The sequence below is a fragment of the Microtus pennsylvanicus genome, unplaced genomic scaffold, assembly GCF_037038515.1.
Source record: "Microtus pennsylvanicus isolate mMicPen1 unplaced genomic scaffold, mMicPen1.hap1 Scaffold_48, whole genome shotgun sequence".
Classification (NCBI taxonomy): Eukaryota; Metazoa; Chordata; class Mammalia; order Rodentia; family Cricetidae; genus Microtus; species Microtus pennsylvanicus.
In genome coordinates this window covers 1,518,824-1,532,055 of record NW_027460982.1, presented here as the reverse complement: position 1 = coordinate 1,532,055, position 13,232 = coordinate 1,518,824, and the positions used below count along the sequence as shown (strand labels likewise).

General features: G+C 48.6%; 1 protein-coding gene across 1 annotated transcript; it reads left to right on the top strand.

Annotated features, from left to right (window-relative positions):
* Positions 1–2,855: 2,855 nt before the first annotated feature.
* LOC142842292 (uncharacterized) lies at positions 2,856–12,937 on the top strand. Its single transcript, XM_075959113.1, has 4 exons — positions 2,856–2,978; positions 4,602–6,023; positions 6,684–9,566; positions 9,882–12,937. Exons 1-4 carry the CDS (start codon positions 2,856–2,858, stop codon positions 10,212–10,214), a joined length of 4,761 nt encoding a protein of 1,586 aa, XP_075815228.1. The 3' UTR covers positions 10,215–12,937.
* Positions 12,938–13,232: the final 295 nt, after the last annotated feature.

The window sequence follows — 13,232 nt, the reverse complement described above, 5'->3', positions numbered from 1 at the left end:
TACAGATTCAATGCAATGCCTATCAAAATCTCAGCAAATTCTTCACAGACCTTGAAAGAATAGTACTTATCTTCACAAGGAAAAGCAAAAAACCCGGGATAGCCAAAACAATCTTGTATGATAAAAGAGCTTCTGGAGGCATCATAATCCCTGACTTCAAACTCTACTACAGAGCTACAGTACTGAAAACAGTCTGGTACTGATACAAAAATAGACAGGAGGACCAATGGAACCAAATCAAAGACCCGGATATTAATCCACACACCTTTGAACACCTGATTTTTGACAAAGAAGCAAAAGATATCAAATGGGGAAATAGAAAGCATATTTAACAAAGGATGCTGGCATAACTGGATATCAACATGTAGAAGAATGAAAATAGACCTTTATCTATCACCGTGCACAACACTCTGGTCCAAATGGATGAAAGATCTCAACATAAATCCAGCCACACTGAACCTTATAGAAAAGAAAGTGGGAAGTGAACTTGAACGTATTGGCACAAGAGGCCACTTTCTAAATAGAACCCCTGCAGCACAGACACTGAGAGAAACAATTAATAAATGGGACCTCCTAAAACTGAAAAGTTTCTATAAAGCAAAGGACACGGTCAACAAGACAAAACAACAGGTTACAGAATGGGAAAAGATCTTCACTAACCCCACATCAGACAGAGGTCTTATCTCCAAAATATACAAAGCACTCAAGAAATTGCTCATCAAATAATCCAATAAAAAATAGAGTAGATACCTAAATAGAGAACTCTCAACAGAGGAATCTAAAATGGCTGAAAGACACTTAAGGAAATGTTCAACACCCTTAGTCATCAGAGAAATGCAAATCAAAACAACTCTGAGATTCCATTTTCACCTGTAAGAATGGCCAAGGTCAAAAACATGGATGACAACTAATGCTGGAGAGGTTTTGGGGTAAAGAGAGCACTCCTGCATTGACTGTGGGAATGCAAGCTGGCACAGCCCCTTTGGATGTCAGTGTGGTGATTTCTCAGAAAATTAGGAAACACCATTCCTCAAGACCCAGTAATACCACTTTGGGGTATATATCCAAAGGATGCTCAATCATGCCACAAAGACTTGTGCTCAACTGTGTTCAGAGCAGCATTGTTTGTCATAGCCAGAACCTGGAAACAACCTAAATGCCCCTCGACCGAAGAATGGATAAGGAAGATGTGGTACATTTACACAATGGAGTACTACACAGAAGAAAAAGATAATGACATCTTGATCTTGCAGGCAAATGGTTGGAGCTAGAAAACATTATTTTGAGTGAGGTAACTCAGATACAGAAAGACAATTATCACATGTACTCACTCATAAGTAGTTTTTAGACATAAAGCAAAGAAAGCCAGCACACAAATCACAGTGCCATAGAAGCCAGACAATAATGAGGACCCTAAGAGAGACATACATAGATCTAATTTACATGGGAAGTAGAAAAAGACAAGACCTTCTGAGTAAATTGGGAGCATGGGGACAATGTGGGTTGGTTGAAGGGGAGCAGAGAGACAGGGTGGGGAGCAGAGAAAAATGTAGGACTCAATAAAAATTAAAAAAGGAAAACATTAATGATCCAGCAGAAGCTGTGGTCTCTGTAGGCTTCATTGGTGACGAAAACCTTGTTCTGTGGCATGTGCTATATTGGCTTTTATAAGACAGGATCTCACCTTTTAGTGCTGGTTCTTCTAGAACTCAGAGAAATCTGCCTAGCTCTGTCTCCCAAGTGCCACCACATCCAACAGTGACTTTTGACTGGATTAAAGCCAACCTCTGGGAGGACGCCCACAGCACAGTTCTCTACAGCTGCCATATTGACCTGATGTAATGTCTAACTGCAGCTGCCAGTGCTCAGGGAAAGGAGAGAAAGGAGCTGTTTCTTGGATCTAGAGCAGTGATTCTCAACCTTCCTAATGCAGAGACTCTTCAATACAGTTTCTCATGTTGTGGTGATTCCTCCCACCATAAAATTATTTTCATTGCTGTTTCATAACTGTAATTTTGCTATGTTATGAATTGTACTGTAAATATCTGACTGCATGTTATCTTATAATCTACCCCCGTGGGGGTAGCAAACCCCAGGTTGAAACCTGTTGGTCTAGTGTCTCCAAATAGGTAAATGTCGAAAGTGACCTTGGTGATGTTTGAAGACCAGATGAATGTGTGTTGCCCTGTACTGGGCTGGACACTTATGATCAAAGTTATATATTTTCTGTTATGTATTTTGTGTGTGTGTGGTCACGAGGGTCTGTTAATTCAGGTGTGTGTATATGTGTCTCTCTGTGTATATGTATGTGTGCAAATGCTGACATTTCTTCATATGCATGCAGAGGCTAGAGTGCAAATTGAGGAGCCATTCCCTTATTTTTTGAGACAGGTTTGCTAAGTAAACTGGGCTGGCTAACCACTCTGAGCCGCAGGGACATAACTGTCTCAGCCTCCTTTTACTGGGACACAATTCACTCAGCTCTGTTTGATCTGGCTGCATCTGCCTCTAAGGCTAATATTAAAGGCCATGCCCAGTTCACCAGGCTCTCCATATGGATACTAGGGATCAAGCTCAGAATACAAGTACCCAATAGCAAACACAATATGGACTGAGACATGCTTGTTCCATACACTTATGACTAAAACAACTCTATTTCAATGGTTTAATTATCTGTGAACAATGTAAATCTAAGGACACTCAGCCAGGACAGGTGGAAAGCATACATTGAGCTTGCTCTCCTAGGGTCTCAGCCTTCAGCATTTGTTCCCTTCTCTGTGTAAACTTCGTTCCCCATTCCTCCTCCTCCAGAGAGGATATGCTCACTCCTCATCTCTTTCCAGCAGTCAGCCACCATGCATAGCCCCTCCATTGTCACCTCCGCAGTCACCACAGCTGGACTAGAGGACCAGAGGAATCCTTCACATGTGAACCCGAGAACCACAGTGGCCGCAGCTGTGTTCATAACACCAGTCTCTGTGCTGATAATCTTCCTCTGGTGGAAACAAAGGTAAATGGCCCAGGAGAGGGCCTCACCTAAGCTATCCCTCTGAGTTTTCAGTTGTGGGACATGGAGATGGGTAAATGTATTAGTCAGGGTTCTCTAGAGTCACATACATATACATGCTGCATGAAAATAAATTTTTGAAAAGTAGAAAAATACTGAAATATGTAAGGATATTTGTATAATGGTAAATGTTATACAATGACTCCTTACAATGCAAAACAGTCTCAAAGTTCAATGCAATCCTATACAAATCCCGAATGCTTTTTTTGTAAAGATAAATAGTTTGACTTCTAAAATCAAAAGGATTATAAGAAACAAATATGGGGACACAGTAGGTGACACCCTAATACCAACATTGGGAAGTGCTCAGGGAGAACTAAGAGTACAAGGTCAACTGAAGTTACATGGAAAATTGAAGATCACCCTGGCTTCCACAAGACCTTGGACACACATAAAACAAAAGCAAAGTGTGGACTGGATTAGGAACAGACTTAAATCCATGGTAAGCAGAAGAGTACAGCATAGGAGTGAAAGAATAAAAGACCCCTACCTAGTAGCATTAAGTTAGCAGACCCCTACCTAGTAGCATTAAGTTAGCAGACCCCTACCTAGTAGCATTAAGTTAGCAATAACAAGCCCAGCCGCCCCCCCCCATAACCCACAGCTGGCCGGCTCTCATGAGAAACATCCTGTCCGCTTGAGACCCTCAGGACCCTCTCAGGACCTGCAGCTAGCCGGCTCTCATGAGAACATCCCGTTTGTCTAGGGGAAACAGGAAGCTTATAGCCAGCACATGTGCCCAACTTAGAATATATCAACAATTCACAGGAGAAACAATTCCCCCTACGGAAGATCCCAGCTTAGCTGCTGTAACGTCATTCCACGCGGCTTTTGACGAACAATGTAAATGCAGAGTGAGGTCAGGGTTCCTGGCTGCAAGGCAGAATATAGAATCAATTAACAGGAAGCCTGTTGCCATACATCTGGGCTGGGAAAGGAAGAACCAAGAAAAACAGGATGTTTAACCCCATACATCTATTCTGGGAAAGGAAGAACCACCTGTGCCCCTTGCCCATTCCAGCTGACCAATAACCATGCATTTGCTTCTGTAATCTGCTTCTGCTACCCTCTTTCCTATAAAAAGACTTTCCCCCAGTCTGCAGGCGCGCAAGCCCTCCGAAAGACTTGCTGCCCGCAGGTACCTGTGAATAAAAGCCTCTTGCTGTTTGCATCCGAACGAGTGGTTTCGCTGTTCCTTGGGAGGGGTCTCCCCAGACTGAAAGGCAGCCCTCATTGGGGGTCTTTCATTTGGTGCATTGGCCGGGAAATTGAGACCCTTCGCCCAGGGAGCACCGACCCACCGGAGGGAGGTAAGCTGGCCAGCAATCTGTGAATATCTGTGTTTCTGTGTTTCAGTGCATGTGCCTGAGTATCTGTGTTTCTGTGTTTCAGTGCATGTGCCTGAGTATCTGTGTTTCTGTGTTTCTGCGCCTGCGCTTGTATCCGGAGTGCCTGTATCGGTAGTGCCCGAGTTTGTAGTAGAGTGCCTGTATCGGCAGTGCCCGAGTTTGTAGTGAAGTTCTGTATTGGCTAGCTAGCTAGACTGGTATTTGAAGCGAGTCGCGGAGAAGGAGAAGCTGACGAGCTTGCTCTCCCGACTGCCATTCTGGGAGACGTCCCAGAAGTGTCTGGGGCCAAGTATGTGGCCCGTCCGTATTCTGAGAGTCCTACTAGGATAGGACTGTTTGGGGCACCCCCGCTGTCTGAAGGGTATGTGATTTTTCTGGGAGACGAGAGATCCGGGCTCTCATCGGCTCCATCCGAACACTTGCTTCTGGCTCTACGCCGAAGCCGCGCTGTGCGTTTGTGCGGTCTCACTGTCTGTCTTTTGTTCGTTAGCTTTGTTCTGTCAATAACTGTGTTTGAAACCATGGGACAGTCCATCGCCACCCCTTTGAGTTTGACTTTGCAGCATTGGCGGGATGTCCAAGCCACCGCGAAAAGCCAGTCCGTGGACGTCCGCAAGAAGCGATGGGTCACACTCTGTACATCGGAATGGCCCACCTTCGATGTCGGATGGCCACGGGATGGGACTTTTGACCTTAACGTTATCTCACAGGTTAAAGCCAGAGTGATGGGTCCCAGCCCTCATGGGCACCCTGATCAGACCGCCTACATCGTCACTTGGGAAGCCCTGGCTTATGACCCCCCCCCCTGGGTCAAGCCTTTTGTTCCTCAGAAACACCTCTTTTCTGCTTCTGCACCTACCCTCCCCCCACCTATCCTTCCAACCCCGGCCGGGTCCCCCTCTTCCACTTCCCTCTACCCTGTATTAACCAAATCCTCGCAGGAAAAGAAACCGCCAGAGACTAAAACAAAGCCAGCCCCACGGGTCTTGCCTCCAGGGGACGACCTCCTGCTGAACCTGCTCTCAGAAGAGCCACCCCCGTACCATGGGTCACCACCCCGGGATCCTGGCGAGGCAGAGTCGGCAGACTCCCCGGGGGACGATGAGAAACCGCCGGAGCCCTCCCCAATGGCAGCTAGACTGAGAGGAAGGAGGGAACCACACCCCGCTGACTCAAGCACTTCCCAGGCTTTCCCACTTAGAGCAGGCGCGAGTGGCCAGACTCAATATTGGCCATTTTCGGCGTCAGATCTCTATAACTGGAAAAATAATAACCCTCCTTTTTCTAAGGATCCGTCTAAGTTAACTTCCTTGATTGAGTCTATTCTAGTCACCCATCAGCCTACCTGGGATGATTGCCAGCAGCTCCTGCAGGCGCTTCTAACTACAGAAGAAAAGCAGAGAGTCCTCCTAGAGGCACGGAGGAACGTCAGGGGGGCCAATGGCCAGCCCACCCAGTTGCCTAATGAAATTGAGGCAGCATTCCCCCTAGAGCGTCCGGATTGGGATTTCACTACGGAGGAAGGTAGGAATCACCTGGTCCTCTATCGCCAGTTGCTCGTAGCGAGTCTCCGAGGGGCCACTAGACGCCCAACCAATTTGGCTCAGGTAAAGCAGATTATCCAGGGCCTCGAGGAAACCCCTTCTGCCTTCCTAGAACGACTTAAGGAGGCTTATCGCATTTATACTCCTTACGATCCAGAGGATCCAGGGCTAGAAACAAATGTTTCCATGTCCTTTATTTGGCAGTCAGCTCCGGACATTAGGAGGAAATTGGAACGATTAGATAACCTAAAGGAAAGTTCACTCCAGGACTTACTAAAGGAGGCAGAGAGGATTTTTAACAAGAGAGAGACCCCAGAAGAGAGGGAAGAACGACTTAGAAAGGAAGCTGAGGAGAGAGACGAGAGGCTAAGAAAGGAAGCTGAGGAGAGAGATGAGAGGCTAAGAAAGGAAGCTGAGGAGAGAGACGAAAGGCTAAGGAGGGAAGCTGAGAAGAGGAATAGAGAAATTAGCAGGCTTTTGGCCACTGTAGTTTCAGGACAGAGACAGGATAGACGGAGGGGAGACAGAAGGGGCCCCCTCGTGGACATGGATCAATGTGCCTTCTGCAAAGAAAGAGGTCATTGGATGAGAAACTGCCCCCAGAGACACAGGGGACCTCGAAAGCCAAAACCCCAAACCTCCCTCCTGACCTTGAATGACTAGGGAGGTCGGGGTCAGGAGCCCCCCCCTGAGCCCAGGATAACCCTTAATGTCGGGGGGCAGCCAGTCACCTTCCTAGTGGACACTGGGGCTCAGCATTCTGTGCTGACCCAGAACCCTGGACCCCTGAGTGACAGGTCTGCTTGGGTCCAAGGAGCTACCGGTGGAAAGAGATATCAATGGACAACTAATCGTAAAGTTCATCTGGCCACTGGTAAGGTGACTCATTCTTTTCTTCATGTCCCTGACTGCCCATACCCGCTATTAGGGAGAGACTTGCTCACAAAATTAAAAGCCCAAATATACTTTGAAAATTCGGGGGTGCAGATCACCGGGCCCCAAGGGCAGCCCCTGCATGTGCTGACCCTAAATTTGGAAGATGAATACCGGCTCCATGAACCGCCCACAGAATCTGGACCCCTAACGGAGACCTTTTGGCTGACAGAATTCCCTCAAGCATGGGCAGAGACTGGGGGCATGGGACTGGCCAAACAACAAGCCCCCTTAGTCGTATCTTTAAAGGCTACAGCCACCCCCATTTCGATCAAACAATATCCCATGTCACATGAAGCCAGAGAGGGAATTAGACCTCACATACGGAGACTCTTGGACCAGGGAATATTGATACCCTGCCAATCCCCCTGGAATACTCCCTTATTGCCTGTCAAAAAGCCTGGAACGGGGGATTACAGGCCAGTCCAAGACTTAAGGGAAGTCAACAAACGGACAGAGGACATACACCCCACGGTGCCTAACCCCTATAATTTGTTGAGCGGACTCTCCCCAACTTATAACTGGTATACAGTATTGGATTTGAAAGATGCATTCTTCTGTCTGAGACTTCACCCTAGAAGTCAGCCTATATTTGCCTTCGAATGGAAGGACCCTGAATTGGGGATTTCGGGACAGTTAACTTGGACTAGGCTCCCACAGGGGTACAAAAATAGCCCCACCCTGTTCGATGAAGCGTTACATAGAGATCTGGCTGGCTTTAGGACCCAGCATCCAACACTGATGCTACTTCAATATGTAGACGATCTCCTGCTGGCAGCCGCTTCGGAACAGGAATGCAGGGAGGGAACTAAGGCCCTGTTACAGACCCTGGGGGACCTTGGCTACCGAGCCTCAGCTAAAAAGGCTCAAATTTGTCAAAGGCAGGTCACTTACCTGGGGTATTCCATCAAAGAAGGACAGAGATGGCTGACAGAGGCCAGGAAGGAGACTGTCATGAAAATGCCAGTGCCTCAAACCCCTCGACAACTGAGGGAATTTCTAGGGACGGCAGGATTCTGTCGCCTCTGGATCCCGGGGTTTGCTGAGATAGCGGCTCCCCTGTACTCTCTTACTAAACCAGGGACTCTATTTGAATGGGGCAAGAACCAACAGGAGGCATATCAGAAAATAAAACAGGCCCTGCTAACAGCCCCTGCGTTGGGACTCCCAGACCTGACCAAGCCATTTGAACTATTCGTAGATGAAAAGCAGGGTTACGCCAAGGGGGTCCTGACACAGAAGCTAGGACCCTGGCGACGCCCTGTAGCCTACCTATCAAAGAAATTAGACCCGGTGGCCTCCGGATGGCCCCCTTGCCTCAGAATGATAGCTGCAATAGCAGTCTTGACAAAAGACGCGGGCAAACTGACTTTGGGACAGCCATTGACTATTCTGGCCCCTCATGCGGTGGAGGCCCTGGTCAAGCAACCCCCGGACCGCTGGCTCTCCAACGCTCGCATGACCCACTATCAGGCCATGCTCCTGGATACCGACCGAGTCCATTTCGGGCCTGTGGTAGCCCTGAACCCTGCAACCTTGCTCCCTCTGCCAGAGAGGGAGGCAGAACATGATTGCCTCGAGATCCTTGCGGAAACGCACGGGACTAGACCGGATCTGACGGATTGCCCTCTTAAAGACGCCAATTTCACCTGGTATACGGACGGGAGCAGTTTCCTAAAGGACGGAGAACGAAAGGCTGGGGCAGCAGTAACCACCGAGACCGAGGTAATCTGGGCTAAAGCCCTTCCAGCAGGGACCTCCGCCCAACGAGCCGAACTCATTGCCCTCACGCAAGCACTTAGGATGGCAGAAGGTAAGAAGCTTAACGTCTATACTGATAGTCGGTATGCTTTTGCCACCGCCCACATCCACGGGGAAATCTACCGGAGGCGAGGGTTGCTAACCTCTGAGGGCAAGGAAATCAAAAACAAGCTTGAGATTCTAGCCCTACTCAAGGCCTTGTTCCTGCCTCAAAAATTAAGCATTATGCATTGCCCAGGTCACCAAAAGGGAAATAACCCAGAAGCCAGGGGGAACCGCTTGGCAGATGAAACAGCTAAGCAAGTGGCCCAAGAGACCACCTCGACGGCTTTCCCCATACAAAAAGGGACAGAAAGGGCACGGGACCCCCTCAAATATGATGAAAGAGACCTGGAACTCTTAACCCGCCTGGGGGCCTCCCATGACCCAAGCACAGGCAAATGGACCTGGCAAGGAAAGACTGTGATGCCCATGGCATACACTCATGAGATGCTGAATTACTTGCACAAGCTGACTCACCTCAGTCCCCGCAAGATGAAAACCTTATTGGACAGGGAGGAGAGCCACCTTTACTTGCTGGGCAGAGACAGCATGTTGCAGGAAATTGCAGACAACTGCCGAGCCTGCGCCCAAGTTAATGTAGGAAAAACCCGGCTGGGACTGGGAGTGCGGGTACGAGGGCATCGTCCTGGAACTCACTGGGAGATTGACTTTACTGAAATCAAACCAGGATCATATGGATACAAATATCTGCTGGTATTTGTTGACACCTTCTCTGGATGGGTGGAAGCCTTCCCAACCAAGCACGAAACGGCAAAAATTGTGACCAAAAAGCTGTTGGAAGAAATCTTCCCCAGGTATGGCATGCCCCAAATGCTGGGCACGGACAATGGGCCCGCCTTCGTCTCCCAGGTAAGTCAGTTGGTGGCCAAGCTACTGGGGATTGATTGGAAATTACATTGTGCATACAGACCCCAGAGTTCAGGACAGGTAGAGAGAATGAATAGAACTATTAAGGAGACTTTGACCAAATTAACGCTTGCAACTGGCATTAGAAACTGGGTGCTCCTACTGCCCCTAACCCTCTATAGAGCTCGCAATACACCAGGACCCCACGGGCTCACACCTTTTGAGATACTATATGGGGCGCCCCCGCCCTTCATTAATTTCTTTGACTCCAACATTTCAAACTTTGCTAATAGCCCCTCTCTGGAAGCTCATTTGCAGGCGCTCCAGATCGTGCAGAGAGAGGTCTGGAAGCCACTTGCTGCAGCCTATAAGGAACAATTGGACAGACCAGCGGTACCTCACAACTACCAGATTGGCGATACAGTGTGGGTCCGCAGACATCAGACTAAGAATTTGGAACCCCGCTGGAAAGGGCCCTACACAGTACTGCTAACCACACCAACGGCACTGAAAGTTGACGGTATCGCGGCCTGGGTCCACACTTCCCACGTGAAAGCAGCCCGTACGGAAAGGGATACAGCAGAACCATCATGGAGGGTTCAGCGCTCTCAAAACCCTCTAAAGATAAGACTTATCCGGGGGCCCCATTAACCATTTTATGGACCCTGTTGGGACTGGGAATGATGGCCCGAGGGGATAGTCCGCACCGGGTTTTTAACATAACCTGGAGAATCACCAACCTGATGACGGGAAGGGTTGTCAACACCACTTCCTTGCTAGGGACAACGACAGACGCTTTTCCAACCCTATACTTTGACCTTTGTGATTTAGTGGGAGAGTCATGGAACCCCTCAGACCAGGAGCCGTTCCCTGGATACGGCTGTCACCATCCAGGGGGCCGACATGGGACAAGAAGCAAAGATTTCTATGTATGCCCTGGACAGGATACTAGAAGAAATTGTGGGGGGCCAGCAGAGGGGTACTGCGCCCAATGGGGTTGTGAAACAACAGGGGATGCTTACTGGAAACCATCCTCAACTTGGGACCTAATCACCCTTAGGCGAGGAACCACACCTGGGTATCAAGGTAGGGGGCCATGGACATGCGGAGGAAGGGCATGTGGCCCTTGTTACGACTCCACCACCGCTACTAATGTCCGAGGGGCCACCCCGGGAGGCAGATGTAACCCCTTGGTCCTTGACTTCACCACACAAGGGAGAAAGGCATCCTGGGACGGGCCCAAGTCCTGGGGATTACGCCTCTATCGACGACAGGGACATGACCCTGTCACCATGTTTTCCCTAACCAGACAGGTAACGAACGTTGGTCCTCAGCTATCTATTGGACCAAATCCAGTCTTACCCAAGCAGAATCCTCCTTCCCACTTAGCACCAGCATCCCCCCCAAGCTTCTCCCAACACATCACGGAGAAACATTTGGCTTATACCAGCACTCCTAATACAGGAAACCTGCCCCTCACGACTAGGGAAATCAAACAGCAGCCTCCCCAGCACCTCGGGACTGGAGACAGACTGCTCAATCTGGTGCAGGGAGCATATTTAATTCTCAACGCTACTGACCCCAATAAAACCCGAGAATGCTGGTTATGCTTGATTTCCAGACCCCCCTATTATGAAGGGATAGCGGTGACAGGTGCCTATGCTGTATATACCTCGCCACCCACACAGTGCACCGGTCTTCCCCAGCACAAACTAACCCTGTCGGAGGTATCAGGAAAAGGACTCTGCATGGGAACAGTCCCAAGCTCTCATCAAGCTTTATGCGATATTATACAGCCAGTCCCATCCGGTTATTACTTAACCGCACCAAGCGGTACCTACTGGGCTTGTAGCACTGGGCTCACTTCTTGTCTATCAACAACTGTGCTTAACCTGGCCTCTGATTACTGTGTTTTAGTTGAATTATGGCCTAAAGTTACGTATCATGATCCTGAATATATCTATGGTCATTTTAAAGGGGGACCCCGATTTAAACGAGAACCAGTGTCCCTGACTCTAGCACTGTTACTGGGGGGGCTAACTGTGGGAGGCATAGCAGCGGGGGTAGGAACTGGTGCCTCTGCCCTTATAGCCACCAACCAGTTCAGACAACTTCAAGTCGCAATACATACAGACATTAAGGCCCTAGAGGAATCAGTCAGCGCTCTTGAAAAGTCCTTAACCTCTTTATCAGAAGTAGTGCTACAGAACCGTAGGGGGCTTGATATACTGTTCCTACAAGAAGGAGGCCTATGCGCTGCCCTGAAAGAGGAATGTTGCTTCTATGCAGACCATACTGGCCTAGTTAGAGACAATATGGCAAAACTGAGAGAAAGACTTAAGCAGAGACAGCAGTTATTCGAGTCAGAACAAGGATGGTTTGAAGGCTGGTTCAACAGGTCTCCTTGGTTTACCACTTTAGTTTCCTCCATCATGGGCCCCCTAATCGTTATACTCCTAATCCTACTTTTTGGACCTTGTATCCTAAATCGCCTGGTCCTATTCATAAAGGATAGACTCTCAGTCATACAAGCCTTGGTCCTCACTCAACAATACCATCAGCTTAAACAATATAATCCAGAACATGCTGAAAGTGCCCATTAGCTAAATAAGCGATTTTACCCTATCCAAAAAAAAAAAAAAAAAAAAAAAAAAAAAAATGGGGAAATGAAAGAATAAAAGACCCCTACCTAGTAGCATTAAGTTAGCAGACCCCTACCTAGTAGCATTAAGTTAGCAGACCCCTACCTAGTAGCATTAAGTTAGCAATAACAAGCCCAGCCGCCCCCCCCCATAACCCACAGCTGGCCGGCTCTCATGAGAAACATCCTGTCCGCTTGAGACCCTCAGGACCCTCTCAGGACCTGCAGCTAGCCGGCTCTCATGAGAACATCCCGTTTGTCTAGGGGAAACAGGAAGCTTATAGCCAGCACATGTGCCCAACTTAGAATATATCAACAATTCACAGGAGAAACAATTCCCCCTACGGAAGATCCCAGCTTAGCTGCTGTAACGTCATTCCACGCGGCTTTTGACGAACAATGTAAATGCAGAGTGAGGTCAGGGTTCCTGGCTGCAAGGCAGAATATAGAATCAATTAACAGGAAGCCTGTTGCCATACATCTGGGCTGGGAAAGGAAGAACCAAGAAAAACAGGATGTTTAACCCCATACATCTATTCTGGGAAAGGAAGAACCACCTGTGCCCCTTGCCCATTCCAGCTGACCAATAACCATGCATTTGCTTCTGTAATCTGCTTCTGCTACCCTCTTTCCTATAAAAAGACTTTCCCCCAGTCTGCAGGCGCGCAAGCCCTCCGAAAGACTTGCTGCCCGCAGGTACCTGTGAATAAAAGCCTCTTGCTGTTTGCATCCGAACGAGTGGTTTCGCTGTTCCTTGGGAGGGGTCTCCCCAGACTGAAAGGCAGCCCTCATTGGGGGTCTTTCAGGAGCAGATCCTGCAGGCCCTGGTTTTCAGAAGGGCTCAGCCCTTCAATAGGTAAGAACAGCTGAGGCTTGGAGAGCAACAGACTGGGAGGCAGCAGAAGTCTGACTGGAATTCTAAACCTTAGATTGAATCTGCAGGGTTCAACAGCTTGTACTCACAGGGAAAGTCAGAGAGCCTGTTTCCAGGGGGACAATAGAGGCATTGTGAGTGCAAAGCATGGAGA